This window comes from Procambarus clarkii, chromosome 28 (assembly GCF_040958095.1).
Source record: "Procambarus clarkii isolate CNS0578487 chromosome 28, FALCON_Pclarkii_2.0, whole genome shotgun sequence".
NCBI lineage: Eukaryota > Metazoa > Arthropoda > Malacostraca > Decapoda > Cambaridae > Procambarus > Procambarus clarkii.
The window spans coordinates 13,028,790-13,047,492 of record NC_091177.1 but is presented as its reverse complement, the minus strand read 5'-3'; the positions used below and the strand labels follow the sequence as shown (position 1 = coordinate 13,047,492).

The following is an 18,703-nucleotide window of genomic DNA, read 5'->3' as shown; positions in this document are numbered from 1 at the left end:
TGGAAAATAATTGAGGGGCTGGTCCCAAACCTGCACACAGAAATAACATCACATGAGACCAGGAGGCATGGCAGGATGTGCAAAATACCCCCGTTGAAAAGCAGAGGTGCAACAGATATCCTGAGAGAGAACTCTATTAACATCAGAGGCCCGAGACTGTTCAACACGCTTCCACTACACATAAGGAGCATAACTGGCCTGACCCCTCACAGTATTCAAAAGAGAACTGGATAAACATCTCCAAAGGATACCTGATCAACCAGGCTGTGATTCGTATGTCAGGTTGCAAGCAGCCGCATCCAACAGCCTGGTTGACCAGTCCAGCAACCAGGAGGTCTGGTCAACGACCGGGCTGCGGGGACGCTAAGCCCCAGAAGCACCTCAAGGTAACTTCAAGGTAACAGTGGATTATTAAACAACTTGTACATTTGTATTTACATTTATAGCTAATTTCAGATAAAGTAAACAATTGCAAACATATTATATTGCCTGATAATGATTTAAAAGATGTGTATTTATATTTTAATAATTAAAAATTATTTAATGAACAGCAGCCATCAGAGAACCAGTAAATAAACAAATCAGTGTTAAACATTACAAATACTTTACAGTATAACAGTATATCTCTCTAGCATACATTTTCTGTAATACAGCACTACTATTAATACACCGTTATATGACAAAGAGTGTTAGGAAGACGGGACACCACGAGCGTAGCTCTCATCCTGTAACTACACTTAGGTAATTATTACCGTGCAATAAAATGATAATCTTGCAAAAGTAATGTTACACTTCCATATCCATTACATTTATCCCGTAATTTTTTATTATTTATTAATTGTCTACAAACTTCAACTTCTTTAGTTTGCAATCTGAAGTCAAAATTGGCGATGACATGCATGCTAGAGACATTGTCTGTATCTATTATGCCTTCATTGTACAACTTCCTTTTTAGGATGTCAAATTACCTAGCAATCACAATGAACTTGAAGAGGGAAAGACAATCACATCAAAGGACAGTATAGGTATTTCTCTTCACTCTGGCACCAACACTTGTGTCTTGCACTATTTTCATATTCTTCCCTGTTATAGTGTAGTCTTATTTACTACAGTAATACCAAGCAGCCAGAAAGTGCTATAGAATAATTCTTTCATTGCATTCACATTTTAACACTTGTCAGTGTAGTTAGACATCACATTGTCATTTACAAGGTCAATGCAACAGCCTGCTACAGCTTTATCTGGGTGAGTTTTTTAACAAAACTTTGCAATTCTTCCCATACTTCACACATTTTCTTAATGAGGAAGGGACATTATCTACTGCCTCTACTACTGACTATTTTCTTAGGTTGAACCTTACCACTCATTTTCTTGGAACCTATGGCATGATATATAATATTTACTTTTATGTTCAAAAAACAAAAAAAAAAAAAGCACAAAACCAATTAAATTCTTTACAAGCGTGCTCGTCACTAAGCAAGCACTCGGTCGACTCATATGTGTATCTACAAAGTCACTAGTCGAGGCAAAGGTCGTAAGTCAAGTCACATTTTTTTACGAAATTGGGGTTGTATCTCAAAAAATTCGTAAATAGGGGCAGTCGTAAGTTGAGGTGACACTGTACAGTATTTATAATCATTCCAGTGTTCTTACCTCAATTGCCGTGCTACATTGTTCATTATGGTATCAAATTGTTTGCAATTTGATACCATAATGAAGGCACACATTTTAAAACTAGTCCCATAATAATCGAACAATAAATGGAATTTTAACAAACATTTCAATTTTGGACGCTCATCACTACAAGTACTGTATTTATAATCTTTCCAGTGTTCTAACATCAATTTTCGATCTACGTCGCTCATTTTGGTATCAAATTGTTCACAATCTAAAGGTACGCATTTTAAAACTGGTCCCATAATAATTAAACAATAAATGGAATTTTAACAAATATTTTAATTTTTGACACTCATCACCACAAAAGTATTCATAATCTTTCCAGTGTTCTGACCTCAATTGTTGCGCTACATCGTTCATTATGGTATCAAATTGTGCACAATCTAAAGATGCTCATTTTAAAACCAGTCCCAGAATGATCAGATAAAAATGAGAATTTTAACAACTATTTTAATTTGGGATGAAACCTGCGCTCCCGGCGTACGTCCGTGAGAAAAATTTTGGACGCAATTAGTGATGATACAATAATGAATGCAGACTGTACGCCGACGAGCAAAAGTGTCAATGTGTACAGTATTTGTAAAACTTGAATTTTAGGATTTTTGATTTTTTTTTATTATAACTAGAATTTTTGTTGATTAGAACTGTTATTTTGTTTTTGTTTCAATGCGGGCACACCTCATTTTCATCCACTACACCCATATTATTATAACTAGAATTTTGTATGTCATTGTAACATTTTTTTCAGGGTACTTTGAGATTAAATCCATCTGTTTGGGCCTATCACAGCCAAACTTTGGCACCTAGAGTTTTGTAATTTAAAAATCACCATAGTTTTATCTAATACAGTACTAATACTTATGAAGGAAACTGCATAAGCTTGAATTATTCATAGAATTTTTTAAAAGTCACATATGGGAAGTAGCTTGAAGATAAATAAATGGTGCAGCAGAAGAGTTATCCCAATATAAGACAACTTCTCTAAGAACAAGTTTCATTTAGTGTTTCAGTGCGATCACATCAACATCATTTATTAAACATAACGTCAATATGATCTCATAGAATACAGTGCAAAAAATTTAAGTAATTACTACCTCTTTTGCTTGACTTGCAAGTTGTTCATCCTGACTTTTAATTAGATCTTTCATTTTCAGCTCCATATCCTCTTTTTTCTCCACATTCTCTCTCTCTTCTTTTTCTTGTTCCAGTTTTTCTTGCTTTTTATATTCTGCCTTAAGTTTTTCACAGAACTTTTTGTGAATTGGCCAATGAAGCTTCTGGCAACAACGGTTGCAGTATTGTGTCATCTTGCAGTTTGAACACTTTTTTAAGTTTTTAACTTCTTGACCACATGTTGAACAGGCTTTATCATCATTGAAAGCTCGTTGTCCATTTATACACCCACTAAGTATACAGAGAGCAGATGAATCTCCAATGTTGCCTCCGGTTATATTTCTAGCCAATTGCATAAATAATGGCATTTCAACGAATGGGAAGGACTTTATTGCATCTCTAATGTAATACTCCAGATGTTCCTCAAATCCATCCATTTGACGTCCCCTTAGCCATTTTCTGATGATGCTTTCAAATATTGAATTGTCCTTTACTGATTTTTCTTGTTTCAACATAGGCTCCAGTTTTCCAAGTTCCTTTTCTAAAGTCTTTAAAACAAATGCCAGATAATGAAACTTCATGCAAATAACCTGCAACAAAATAATTCTGTATTATTTACACACACAGTCCTACAGTTTTCCATATACTGCACCTGTTTGGTAATGTTTTATATAATTTCCAAAATTTAAGGCTCAATAATGCATTACTGTACAGTACATCTAAATTAATAAACATTAAATATTTGACAACTTTATTTTATAGTTGGAACTCTAGTTAACTCTCCTAATACTGTATGTCCAAAATACACACACAAGAAAGCATCTTAAACACTACAGTTATAAAAAAAAAGTGAAAGCTTTACTTTTATTTTTCCCCACATAGGCAAGAGTGGGAAGGGTTTGAACAGTTTTGGTGAAAAATATTTGTGTAAAATCATGTACTATTTCAATTACACTCTAAGATAACTATATATATCTCTTGACTAATTTCTCTGTGACTTTGAAAGCTCCACATTAGCATTCTTTGTTAAAATCTCTTCCTTGGACACAAATATAAGAAGTAATAAGAACAAGCACTGCTGCAGTGAAGTGGGAAAGACAAGCAATGACATCACAGCCGGGTGTTCACCCATGCAGGAGACTCTCTGACTTAGTTGTGTGGGTGATTCAACACTTGGAAGTTACCACAAATATACTTGTGTCCTTTTTAATGCATTTTTATTGTTATCTTACTTATTTTTTTTTGCTTATCTTATGTGGATCCATGTAATTGACCATATTTACAGAGTAGAATGTTCATAATGTTTCAAGGAACTATGATACATTTGTCACTCAAAAATTTTATTGTCACAATATTCAATTTATATACATGATGTAAATTGTCACACACTATATTACACTCTCAATACTTCACAAGTGTGTTTTAATCACTGAAACTCAAGACAACTGTGCATTCAATACACCAGGTGCACACAGATTTTGACTTCCTATCTCTTCGTTCTGCGTGCCTGCACCTTTTGCAAGTTTTCTGTACATACTTGGTATGAAAGCAATCTTGTGTAGTGCAAGGTCATCTTTGCATGCCAGTCTGTTGAGAACAGTATGAGGCATTGTTGGCGTGAAAACTCTTGTCACAACACTAACTTCCAGGCCAAACTTCAGGAGTAATTATGACAGAAGAGCAAAACAATCTGCAATTGCGACATTACTGATTGCTGGTTCCTTGCCAGATTTCATCAAATACCAGTACATGTTGTAACAATTTAGTACTGATATTGTACTTCCACATGGTGAAGAAAAATTTCTTGGTCCACTTTACACATTTTTTAATACACTTGACTGCACCAACTATTATGCCACATGATCTACCAATATCATATTTATATTATAGTCCATGGCACAATCTGGTTTAAACAATTTTCCCTGTGTATGGTATTATGGTGTCATGATGTTGAGCTGTAAGGTGAGGCTGTTGAATGCTGGTGGCAGCAGAGTCTGATTCCAGCTGGTGGCTGCGATGGTGTCCATCTGGTGAAACAGTGGGTACCAAGGCTGGTGGGTATAGCTCAGTCCATCTAGTGAGAAGGTGGGTACCAAGGCTGATCACAGATCATAGTTGTTGCCAAGTTCATTTGGTGAAATGGTAAGTAAGAGCCGGTAAGAGGTGCTGTTGCTGCTAGCTGCTCTGTTGTGAGAACACTTTGATGCTGTGATCAGGAGGCCTTATAAACTTGTCTGCCTGACTCGGTTTGGATCAACGCTGTTGAACAGTCTCGGGCCTCTGGATGTTGATAGAGTTCTCTCTCAGAGTACCTGTTGCAGCTCTGCTTTTCAACGGGGGTATTCTGCACATCCTGCCATGTCTTCTGGTCTCATGTGACGTTATTTCTGTGTGCAGGTTTGGGACCAGCCCCTCAATTATTTTCCACGTGTAAATTATTATGTATCTCTCCCGCCTGCGCTCAAGGGAATACAGATTTAGGCTCTTTAGTCGGTCCCAGTAATTTAGATGTTTTACTGAGTGGATTCTAGCAGTAAAGGATCTCTGCACGCTCTCCAGGTCAGCAATTTCTCCAGCTTTGAAAGGGGCTGTCATTGTGCAGCAGTACTCCACTCTAGAGAGCACTAGCGTTTTGAAAAGTATCATCATCGGTATAGCATCTCTAGTGTGAAAAGTTCTTGTTATACAACCTGTCATTTTTCTTGCAGACCCATAAGGTTTGTTTAATTTCAATCAGTGAGGCTACCACAGTAACTTTTATATGCATTTACTCTTTTAATAAATGCCATTTTATGAATACTGTACAGTATTTCCATTTCTTCTCATCCCTGTCCTTCATTATTATGGAACCATACAGAAGCAAAGTTTCATTAATTGATAGTGACACACTGTGGGACAGTTGTGTCCCACAAATGTCATGGTTAGGCCATGATTAAATTTCAGCATATGTCATGAGACTGTATATCAACACCTGAAAATGTGCCTTGGTTCCAGAGAAATTGGTTGAGCCAAGAGTACCACTGCTAATGTACTGCCTGCGCTGAGTGCCTTAGTGAGTTGTAGAGAGTTTTGAGGTATCCTTGGTGGTATAGGGGTCTGACAGCCGAGTGGACAGCGCTTCGGATTCGTAGTCCTGAGGTTCTGGGTTCGATCTTCGGTGGAGTCGGAAACAAATGGGCAGAATTTCTTCCACCCTGATGCCTCTGTTACCTAGCAGTAAATAGGTACCTAGGAGTTAGACAGCTGTTACGGGCTGCTTCCGGGGGTGTGTGTAACAAAAACGAGGCCTGGTCAAGGACTAGGCAATGGGGACGCTAAGCCCCGAAATCATCTCAAGATATATCTCAAGATATCATAGACTCCCTGTTTGGTAATTGTACAAGCTGTACTGATGATGAGATTTGCAGATTATACAGTGGGTGAGGGAACAATTATCCCAAGAGGTTGTGATAACCTTCCACAAAAGGACATAAGGTCCCCACCCTACTTAACCACTCTCTATGGACACAGTGTGAGTTAGGTCCTCAAGGAAGATGCTAAAGTTCTTTTGCCTGCGAGTCTCAAGGGAGAAATGTGCAACACTACACACTCAACCACAAAGTAAAAGAAGCACCAGAAGAATGGCAATGCAGACATAATTCAACCAACAAAAAACTAGAACAGCTTGTAAACAAAACAGCTGGAAACAACCTGGCTGAAGCTACTTGGGGTACTTCAAAGATGCAAGCTATAATATGAAAAAAATAAATAAATAAATAAATAATAATAATAATAAATTAATTCAATATATATATATATATATATATAACTGAAAACTCACACCCCAGAAGTGACTCGAACCCATACTCCCAGGAGCAACGCCACTGGTATGTACAAGACGCCTTAATCCACTTGACCATCACGACCGGACATAATGAGGTGATAGCCGAAGCTATTTGAACCACCCCACCGCCGGCACTCGGATAGTAATCTTGGGCATAGCATTTTACCAAATCACCTCATTCTTTGGGGCACACGTGAGGAACACAAATGCGAACAAGCCTGAATGGTCCCCAGGACAATATGCAACTGAAAACTCACACCCCAGAAGTGACTCGAACCCATACTCCCAGGAGCAACGCAACTGGTATGTACAAGACGCCTTAATCCACTTGACCATCACGACCGGACATAATGAGGTGATAGCCGAAGCTATTTGAACCACCCCACCGCCGGCACTCGGATAGTAATCTTGGGCATAGCATTTTACCAAATCACCTCATTCTTTGGGGCACACGTGAGGAACACAAATGCGAACAAGCCTGAATGGTCCCCAGGACAATATGCAACTGAAAACTCACACCCCAGAAGTGACTCGAACCCATACTCCCAGGAGCAACGCAACTGGTATGTACAAGACGCCTTAATCCACTTGACCATCACGACCGGACATAATGAGGTGATAGCCGAAGCTATTTGAACCACCCCACCGCCGGCACTCGGATAGTAATCTTGGGCATAGCATTTTACCAAATCACCTCATTCTTTGGGGCACACGTGAGGAACACAAATGCGAACAAGCCTGAATGGTCCCCAGGACAATATGCAACTGAAAACTCACACCCCAGAAGTGACTCGAACCCATACTCCCAGGAGCAACGCAACTGGTATGTACAAGACGCCTTAATCCACTTGACCATCACGACCGGACATAATGAGGTGATAGCCGAAGCTATTTGAACCACCCCACCGCCGGCACTCGGATAGTAATCTTGGGCATAGCATGAGTTTTCAGTTGCATATTGTCCTGGGGACCATTCAGGCTTGTTCGCATATATATATATATATATATATATATATATATATATATGTCGTACCTAGTAGCCAGAACGCACTTCTCAGCCTACTATGCAAGGCCTGATTTGCCTAATAAGCCAAGTTTTCCTGAATTAATATATTTTCTCAATTTTTTTTCTTTTGAAATGATAAAGCTACCCATTTCATTATGTATGAGGTCAATTTTTTTTTATTTTAGTTAAAATTAACGTAGATATATGACCGAACCTAACCAACCCTACCTAACCTAACCTAACCTATCTTTATAGGTTAGGTTAGGTTAGGTAGCCGAAAAAGTTAGGTAGACGAAAAATATATAATTCATGAAAACTTGGCTTATTAGGCAAATCGGGCCTTGCATAGTAGGCTGAGAAGTGCGTTCTGGCTACTAGGTACGACATTATATATATATATATATATATATATATATGTCGTACCTAGTAGCCAGAACGCATTTTCATGAATTAATTGTTTTTCGACTACCTAACCTAACTTTTTCTGCTACCTAACCTAACCTAACTTATAAAGATAGGTTAGGTTAGGTTAGGTAGGGTTGGTTAGGTTCGGTCATATATCTACATTAATATTAACTCCAATAAAAAAATATTGACCTCATACATAATGAAATGGGTAGCTTTATCATTTCATAAGAAAAAAACTAGAGAAAATATATTAATTCAGGAAAACTTGGCTTATTAGGCAAATCTGGCCTTGCATAGTAGGCTGAGAAGTGCGTTGTGGCTACTAGGTACGACATATATATATATATATATATATATATATATATATATATATATATATATATATATATATATATATATATATATATATATATATATTATAAAATATATAAAGCTACTCCTTCATGCAACAGATATTTATTCTGCTCACTCCAGCTAGCTGGTCAACTACATTTACTGTACACTAATGAATAAGACCCATTTGTAACTCTTACCTCATTAATATTCGCTGGCCGTTTGCTCTCCTTCTCACACATGATTTCCAAAACTTTCCAGGCACTTGTGATGTTATTCTGAAGCTCTTCCGAATTTTCCACAAAGAAGGCAATCCGTACTGGGTGAAGATTTACCTAAGAATATGAAACCAAAAATCAGCAGATACTCCCTCACTCGCAGACATCCTCTCATAACCACCTCTATGTGTATGTGTGTGTATGTGTGCACGAGTGTGAAAATAGAGTACCTGATTAGGAAATATACAAAATTAAATGAAGAAAAATACAAATCTCACAAGAGAATAGGGAGATATGGAGTTGTAATGCTTCATTAACATTTAACTTGCACAAAAAATTTATTGATATTGACACAGGATTAAGATCAAATAGCCACTAAGTTATGCCATTTTGGTCTCCAAATAACTTATATATACCAAGTTTATATTCATAAAGAGGCCTGGTATTTTGTCTCTGAATGTAATATTGAAATTTGAAACAGTAACAGTATCTCACCTGCATAATAAGATCATAGAGAGGCTTAGCAACTGAAACGGGTAGCTTTGCTTCTTTTTCAAGCCCAGTAGGTACAGTATATTGCATCACATCACTCATAGGTAAGTAATTGTTTATGAGTGCTACTACTGCATGGTTTCCCACAAATGCTGCCATTTGTGTGGCAGTTCTACCCAGCGTATTGGTATGATACGTCTTTGCTCCAGCTGTCAACAACTGTTGCACAGTCTCTATGTTTCCAGAAAGTGCAGCAAAATGTAGTGCATAATAGCGATGGTCGTGGCTGTCAGCATTTACATCTGCTCCCTAGGAATAGAAATACAGATAAAATTAAATTGAGTTTGAATGTTCCTTTCATTAGAAATCTTAGCAGCATCTTCAATAACATATTAAGATCAGATATGTTCCCTCCTGTCTCTTACAGGCTCACTATAGCCCATGCTACATGGAAATTCCTTTCTGAGTAGCTAAATCTTAAAAAATAATAATTACTGTCTCCTTTACGGGCTATTCATGCCCATGCCACCTCTTGGTTGGCGGAATTTTCATCAATCAATCCTGTCTCCTAACTTGACAATGAACCTTGTAGGTTCGAAACATTGTGTAAATAATAAAGTACAATATAACACATTCTACATTTAATTTTTAATCTTTTAGTCAACCTTGAACAAATATGAAACTTAGAGAAATCCTCTTTCAATTAAACCAAGATGCAAGAGCAATAATCAGAGGGATTAAGCCTTAAACAAGAAAATAATCAACACGAAATGTGCAGTCATATTCAATGAGACATACATTTATACATTTACACACATATATATATACACATACATAAATATGTATGTTTATTTAACAGTCATATATATGCAGAAAACACACATTTGAAAAATAGAAAATGCTTAATGCGTTTTCAGCTAATTCGCCTTCATCAGAGCAAAGTAGAATGAATGAATGCATTTATTTTACTTTGCTCTGATGAAGGCGAATTAGCCGAAAATGCATTAAGCATTTTCTATTTTTCAAATGTGGTTTTTCCGCATACTTGGATCAGTGTTTTTGTGATCATTGTTGCATGCATATATATATATATGGGATCCAAAAATATATAAAATATATATACTGTATGCCTTATATGGACCTATAGGCCTTCTACAGTTTCATTTAGCTAAACAAAAAATTATCTACCAAATCTAACGTAGGGTACAAATCATAATGTAACCTAACTCGATAGTGTCCGAGCCAGACTTTATAAAGAACATGCTCAGAAAGAATACTATACAGGAAATTCAACTAAAGAAATTGTCAAACCCTGACAAGGAATAATAATAATTAATAATTATTCATTGTATTGGGGGACAGGCAGCCAAACTGTATTCATACGTTAGGCTTATATCGAGGTTCCATCCCCCCTCCAAGATGAAATTACTGACCTCGCCCAGGATGCAATCCCGCGGCTGACTAACTCTTCGGTACTAATTCTGACTAACTCTTCGGAACAAGCTGACTAACTCTTCGGTACAAGCTGACTAACTCTTCGGTACCTACTCACTGCTAGGTGAACAGATGTATTAGGTGAAAGGAAATGTTCCCAACCATTTCTGTCCCGCCCGGAATTCTCGATTGTGCATTGAGAACGAACCCGACTATACTACCGGGACCCTAATGTGTTAGACAAGAGGGCGGAGTGAGATGGAAGGAGCCATACTCACGTGTGCTATTAACATCTTGCAGAGCTCTGAGTTGCCCTTGTAGGCGGCGTGATGTAGCGGGGTCATGCCGCTGGAGTCCGTGTCGTCCACCTTCGCCTCCCCCGTCAGTAGTAAGTTCCGGATCCCTTGGACATCGCCAGTACTAACCAGACGGATGATCTCGGGTGGTAGTGGTTGGTCCTCCCCGCTGTTTGCCATGGTTCTCTACCTCACTCTTCTCCCTAAACCTACACGCAGGCTTCTCTCACTCTCGTAGGAGTCTCTCACACTCGTAGGTGTCTCTCACACTATCAAACTCACTGCTTCCCCTCACGATGCCTCGAGATCTCAGCTGACGCTGTTGTTGTTCTCATTGGGTTAGGGGCATCTACAGCACAGGGCTGTATGTAATGTAACAATATACATTACATTTTGTAACTAGCTTATCAAGACTGTAACGTGCTTACCTAAATGAATTTTAGGTATTATGTGCCGGAATTAATTAGGTATCTGGGAGCTAGTTAAGTGGTGTGGGATTTATATCTTGAGGTACTGTATACAATGTTCACAACAGAGCAATGTATAATCATTTCATTGTATACAACACATTTTGGTGAAATCCCACGGTATTCCTAGACCAGAATCATAAACATCTCTGACTTCCCACAGCAAGGCGCCGGGCACCGCGGGCTCCAGGCATGTGGATTTATGTTTATTTCTCAGAGCAGTAAACAGCCTGCGGCAAAGCTACCCTTATGTGTAGAGCTCAGTACTACAGATGAAGAACAACAACGTAAACATTTTTGACGTTGATTAGCTTGCTCAAACACCACTAATTTCCATTAAATATTTAATGGACACCAGGATTTAAACCTGGTGTCTCCTGATTTCAATGAAGTTTGTCTCTATTCTGCCATCCCTGGAAAAGATTCATCAGTTATGACAATGTATGCAGCAAGTTCTGTTGTAAACAGAGAAATAATATCTGTATATCCGTCTGTCAACGGCATGCTTGACAAATGTATAGGTATTCTCAATACCAAAATTATCCCTCGGTGTGAGGGATACAGGCAGGATCCCATTTATATTATGTGGAGCGGCAATCTCAAGGAAGGGGATAAATCATGGACACCTAACCATTTTGTTCCATTAATGTCCTTGCCTCCACTGGGTCACATATCCATAAACAGTACCCAGTTACTAAGCACTATTACATCCACATCTCTAAGTTTGTGTCAATCACCATTATCTGTACCCCCTATGTATACATCAACTCCAGTCGGAAAGGATTTTACTACTTTTGTGTCCAAAATACAGTATGACTTTAAGGAGACACACTTTAAAAAAAAAAAAAACTCAATTGTCGACTGATAACGATAGCGAAAGCTCTGGCAAGCTTCGCAATGGAAATTTTTTAGCTGTAGAAGAAGTCTATTGGCATTTGCGAGAGAACAGCAAGGTGTTTAAAAGTGTCCCAAATGGGCCTAAAGAAGATACATTTTATGTGGTTGACAATTCACATAATCTTACTAAGGGCACCAAAACACGGTCGAGCTTTCCAGACGACTGTGGAGTGTGGAACAGTGCCAGAGGTACTACCGTGAACTCCTTATTCATATGGGATAATAATAATCGTTTGAGGCTAATATATTTGAGAAATGAGTTATTTTGTAAAAGAGTATTATCAAAAGGGAAAACGCAGTGGGTTCCCTTAGAACCTCAGCCCTCCCCAGATACTCTCATCACAATGCACCGTTATTACACAGTCCTCAAAGGGCAGGAAAGCTTTAAGAAAAGAGTAACTGTTATTAAAGAGCTGGAGTCTGTAGGTATTGTAGAATACTCTGGCAAGCAAACAGGAGAGACGATGCATGGTAATTCACAAAAAAACATTCCATATGTTCGGACCAGGCCTGAAGTTTTATATATATATATATATATATATATATATATATATATATATATATATATATATATATATATATATATATATATATATATATATATATATATATATATATATATATATATATATTATATATATATAATATATATATATATATATATATATATATATATATATATATATATATATAATATATATATATATATATATATATATATATATATATATATATATATATATATATATATATATATATATATATATATATATGAGACCATTCAGGCTTGTTCGCATATATATATATGTCGTACCTAGTAGCCAGAACGCACTTCTCAGCCTGCTATGCAAGGCCCGATTTGCCTAATAAGCCAAGTTTTCATGAATTAATTGTTTTTCGACTACCTAACCTACCTAACCTAACCTAACCTAACTTTTTCGGCTACCTAACCTATAAAGATAGGTTAGGTAGAGTTGGTTAGGTTCGGTCATATATCTACGTTAATTTTAACTCCAATAAAAAAAAATGACCTCATACATAATTAAATGGGTAGCTTTATCATTTCAACAGAAAAAAAATTGAGAAAATATATTAATTCTGGAAAACTTGGCTTATTAGGCAAATCGGGCCTTGCATAGTAGGCCGAGAAGTGCGTTCTGGCTACTAGGTACGACATATATATATATATATATATATATATATATATATATATATATGTGTGTGTGTGTGTGTGTGTGTGTGTGTGTGTGTGTGTGTATACAACATTAATAATTTTGTAACTAGCGTCAAACACTGTTACTTACTTAGCTAACCGAACTAGAGGGTTCAGTTCCTGAACCGATTATGTGCCTCTGTAATCCTTTACACCACCGCCCACGGGATGGGTATGGGGTGCATAATAAAGAAAGAAATAGAAGAAATTGAAATTGCATAATACGGTTATTGACATTCAATAATAGTAAGATAAGTTTTGATATTAAGTTTTTAAGTAAGATAAGTTAAGATAAGTTTTAAGTAAGACAGTTTTTATATTCCTAGAGTACGACTTAATCAAACTAGAAATGCTCTACAAATCAAGGGGCCCAGAATGTGAAATGACCTTCCCAACCATGTTAAAGACTGTACCTCTCTCAACCAGTTCACGTGGCTAAAACGGAGTTGGCGAGGTTGGACCGGCGGCTGCGACACGCCACTCGTGGCTGGCTGCGGCTGCCCCATGACACCCCTAACGCCTTTATCCACGCCGACGTCAAGGACGGTGGACTAGGGATACCCGACTTTGCCACATCGATCCGGCTACAAAAGAACAAGCGGCTCGGGGCGCTGACTGGATCAGCGGACCCAGTGGTGGTGGCAGCGGCTCTCCTACCCGCATTCCAAGCGAGAATGCACCGATGGGTACCCGACCACGGCCGCTGGAACGCCGTCCAGCAGGACGACCGAGTGCGCTAGAAGATGGAAGGCAAAACTGTACAGCATGGTCGACGGCGCCGGCCTCGCTTCCTCTTGTGAGGTCCCATCCTGTCACAAGTGGGTTGCGTCCGGCACCCGTTTGCTAAGCGGAGGAGATTTTGCCCACGCCGTCCAAATTAGGGCAAACGCTGTAGCCACGCCGTCTAGGGCGGCCAGGGGTAGACCCGAGGCTTCTGGTCTCTGCGACGCTTGTCAGAAACCAGGAACCCTGGGCCATATATCCCAGGCCTGCCATAAGACACACGGGGCTCGGGTGAAACGTCACGACGACATCACCCGGTTCGTAGCTGGCCGATTGCGGCAAAGAGGCTTTGAGGTGGAGCGCGAAGTCCGTATACCAGATGGTCACCTTCTATACTATAGTCTAACTATATAGTCTATATAGTGACTAACTATAGTCACGCTTAGGTGAACCGCAGCGAAGTCAGCTGGTAGCCAACTATCTAAGCAGTTTCGTCAGCTGGAGTACCACTTCTCCTAATGGCGTCTCACAAGAGGGTGGATGACCTGGCAGAGCCCACGAGTAGGTAAGGCGGCGACCGGAGGGACCCCATGCACATACATGATAACCCTCCCGCTCCGGGGCCTAGTTAGGAGCATCCACTGTGTCTAGTTTTCCATGTATGCCGACGTCAAATCATCATCCCTGCCGATTGGGCAGCCTGCTGCTTTGGCCTTCAGCCTTTGTTTGTTCTTTTTAAATGTTATACTGTGCACCCCTACCTATGTGTGCTGTGTCCCATATAGAAAAAACCAACTACAAAAGAATTTTCCATTAATGTTTTTGTTTATTTTCAGGTTATTATTATGTATTATTAGTATCATCTTAACTCTTGTGGGTGTGATGAGATCTGCCATATATGTTTATTTTAGTTTGTGTGTGTTAGGGTATTAGGTATGCTTAGGGGTCCGTCTCGCCATGCCCTGTGGCTGGGGGGATCGGGCTCCGAAGCTACATAAAAACCCTATACCCCCCCGAAGTGGCAAGGAGAGTTAGGGGACAAAAAAAAAAAAAATAAAAAAAATAAAAACGAAGCTATACCTAATAAATTCCATGTAACCTATTTTTTTTTTTTTTTTTTTTAAAGAGCGCTGTTTGTCGACATAATTGTATTTGTGCTGCTTTTTCATCTATGTTTTCATTTCTTGTTTTCATTCTACTCATTATCCTCAATTAGTATTAAGCTTGTCATTTAAGTTTATCATGCCCGAAACGCTTTGCATAATAGTGGCTTTAGGCATTGTATGTACTAGCTCTACCTATAAGTCAACCAATCTTTGTAAATCTTTCGCCTGGCGTTCCGCGAGCGCTATGTCATGGGTTCGTATCCTGGCCGGGGAGGATTTACTGGGCGCAATTCCTTAACTGTAGCCTCTGTTTAACGCAACAGTAAAATGTGTACTTGGATGAAAAAACGATTCTTCGCGGCAGGGGATCGTATTCCAGGGACCATAGGATTAAGGACTTGCCCGAAACGCTACGCGTACTAGTGGCTGTACAAGAATGTAAGAACTCTTGTATATATCTCCAAAAAAAAAAAAAAAAAAAAATTATTGTATGTATGTACCTTACCTAAATAAACATTTTTTATTTTTTTTTATTTTATAAATCAATGAGGACCAAATGGGAGACCAGTGATCAGATGAATATTACAGACTCAAGAGTAGCCTTCTCTTCTTGTATATAAATGAAAAAATAAATTCGTTTGTTTAATTCTAATGCTTGTAGGCGAGAACAGTTGTGAACGCCAGCTAGCGCACAAGTACATGAGCGCCCAAAATACTTTTACACAAAAGACATGTACAGACAGGCGTGTGGCTTCTGACTTCTTTTTTATTGATTAATATTAAATATTAGGCGCTTACCTATAATAGTTATCATTTTATGCAAGTATAACTATTACATAATAAATATAAAAGGAGTTTATCAAAAAACTGACAGAAGTGTTGTGTTTTGTGCGTTGTATCGTGTTTGTGGGCATTCGGGTGTGTTGTGTTTACGCTGGCGGGCGGCGTCCTTACCAACTCCGGATTATGTCTATTACATCACTAAACTTCATTTAATAACTATATGCCTGTTAAATAGAAGATTTTAATTGTTAATAGCATTATATTGTCGTTTTAATATGGAACACGTACACATATGCGAAACGTCTAAAGCTGGTGTCCGAAGTGGTAAAAATATTAGTGTGCGATGGTGACAGTGTACGGAGTGTCTTGTATCATAGGAATTACCGTTTGTCCTGGCGCCATCTATGTTTTGACAGCAGTACTACTAATGTTCCCACGTTATGTGATGATCGCTATACGGGTGTTACGGTCAGTTGCTCTTCTATATATGTTTATGGACAACGTAGGTGATTTGAGGCAATTTGCGGCCAGAGTGAAATAGTATCCACGCGGTGAGTGATGGAGGAGGATATATACTGCTGTGTACTCGACCAGCGGGTGAGAGGTAAGTTATATCGAACAATTATGGGGAATAGATGGGTTATTTTACGCATAGAATGTCAGGTAACCGGTAAGTACACAGATGGGGTAGTGTTTTTTAAGTCTTTATTTACTAAAGTGGAACATTACATTATGCCTTTAGATGAAAAAGTCTACTGGTGGGGGAAGTAGACGGGTTTTATGAAAGTATTTTACCTAAATATTTGTATTTGGTTAACTAGATTCAGCCGTTACCAGGGAGGGTGTTCCTTTAATCTAATCTAAAAATTCTAGCCGGACAGTGATTAAATAAATTGAATAGAACGAAGTGGTTTGCCAGGGTGCTTAACATTTAGTTTAGTTCACTTGCTATGCAGCCCATGCTTAAAGAATGCAAGTTTATCATATTGAATTTACCGTAGTTTTACTGCATTTAATATACCGTTTTTACCCTATTTAATTATGTCGGGTAAAGGCCGGTCGTGGAAAGTTCCTAATATAGCAAGTTTTAAAGGAAAAGTTTGAGTTAACTTTAACGCTTAAGTTAGTGACCAATTAGCTTGGTCTATTGTGAGGAAAGTTACTAGAATCTAACATTGCAAGTGCCATTTCTCTATTCTTTTTGAGAAACATGACTAGATACATGAATCGCATAGTTTTATTACTAAATGTTCATGGAGTAGGTTGCATAGTTGTGGAAATAGTGATAAGGTTTGTGATTTTGTGTACCTTAACTTCAGCAGAGATTTTGATAGTGGCGCAAAATTGATAGGGGCTTGGATCATTGGGAATGCTGACCTGAAGTTGATTAGGTCATGGCTATACCAAAGGAAATTAGTATAAAGGGGGTCAAGTTGGGAGAAGTGTTGTAAGTAGTGCCTAAAAGCTCTCTTTGGACCTCGGTTATTTGCAAGATTATGGTTTAGACTGCAATAGTTGCAAAATTGGCAAATAAAAAATACCGATGCCCTATAGTTTTGAAATGGGCAAGACTACCAGATGCAGTTTAATGCTGACAAATGTAAGGTTTGGGGGGCTAGGTAAAGAAGAGATAGATGGTGTAGATTGTTAAGAGTATTAAATTTGTTGCAGGTGGTAAATTCTCCCAGAGCTGGCAATGCTCTCCAGCCTGGGATGTTGATTGGTTAGTCTTCAACTGGCTCCCAACATGGTAGTGAGGTCCTGAGCTAACGTGCAGTGAGGAATATGGAAAGCTTCCTGAATTGGCACATGGTATACCTCCCTTTCAAACCAGCAGCTGGCACAAATGTTCCAGCTAACATCAGAATAGTGGATGAAGCCCACACTAAAATGTAAGTGGTACAGTAAATGGACACCCCCTCCCTTTTGACACTGAACAGTTGGGAGGAAGGGGGGGGGGGTGGAGAAAGTGTGGCTTATAGTTCTATTGCTACAGAATCTTTTGCCATAAGCCAGTGGCAGTGCCTATTGGCACTTGCTATTCAGAATCTCCCCCTTATAGTTAATTAAAAACAAAATGCTGTAGACAAGCTTAACTTTTGAAGGGGGGACAACATTTTCGTTGCCATCAAAGCACATCAAAGATGCTCTGAGCTAACTTCCCCTAGTCATTAGTGAATGGTGGCCAGTAACTCTCTATCTGCTCAGTAACTCTCCAGTATCTGCCAGTTTGCTAGAAATTGAAATTGGCATACTTGCTCAGCAACTACTTGCCCTCTTGTACCATGTTACTCAACCATAACATAACCACCACGCCACCCATTCTTCTAAAATAACATCCCATATGATAAAAACTTCTGCTTTTAATAAATATTTCTAATTTTAATATTAGTTGGCTTGCATGGTGTTAATCATTCCTTTGGCAGAACTGTAGCTAAATTGTTCCCACAACATTTAAACCATTAACAGTACTGTATCAGGTTCATAAAGAAATTTATAATAAAGACCAAGTGTGGTCATGAGTGCTGCAGATGGGGGAGATAGAACCTTACACCTGCAGAAGTGTGGTGATAACTGGAGAGAATATGGCCTTGTATAGTTGCTAGTGTAAAAATATTACTAAATTTAGTAAAATCACATTGTCTTGGTAGTATAGTTGGGTTAATTATGAATTTTCAGACTAAAAAGCTTGGTACATAATTCAACAGAATAAA

General features: G+C 38.5%; 1 protein-coding gene across 1 annotated transcript; it reads right to left on the bottom strand.

Moving 5' to 3' along the window:
- Nucleotides 1-1,936: 1,936 nt before the first annotated feature.
- LOC123754949 (ankyrin repeat and MYND domain-containing protein 2) lies at nucleotides 1,937-11,166 on the bottom strand. The gene is made up of 4 exons (XM_045737290.2): nucleotides 10,783-11,166; nucleotides 9,074-9,379; nucleotides 8,561-8,695; nucleotides 1,937-3,380 (listed from the first exon to the last, which is right to left on the bottom strand). The coding sequence occupies exons 1-4, from the start codon at nucleotides 10,978-10,980 to the stop codon at nucleotides 2,757-2,759; spliced, it is 1,263 nt and encodes a 420-aa protein (XP_045593246.1). The 5' UTR covers nucleotides 10,981-11,166; the 3' UTR covers nucleotides 1,937-2,756.
- Nucleotides 11,167-18,703: the final 7,537 nt, after the last annotated feature.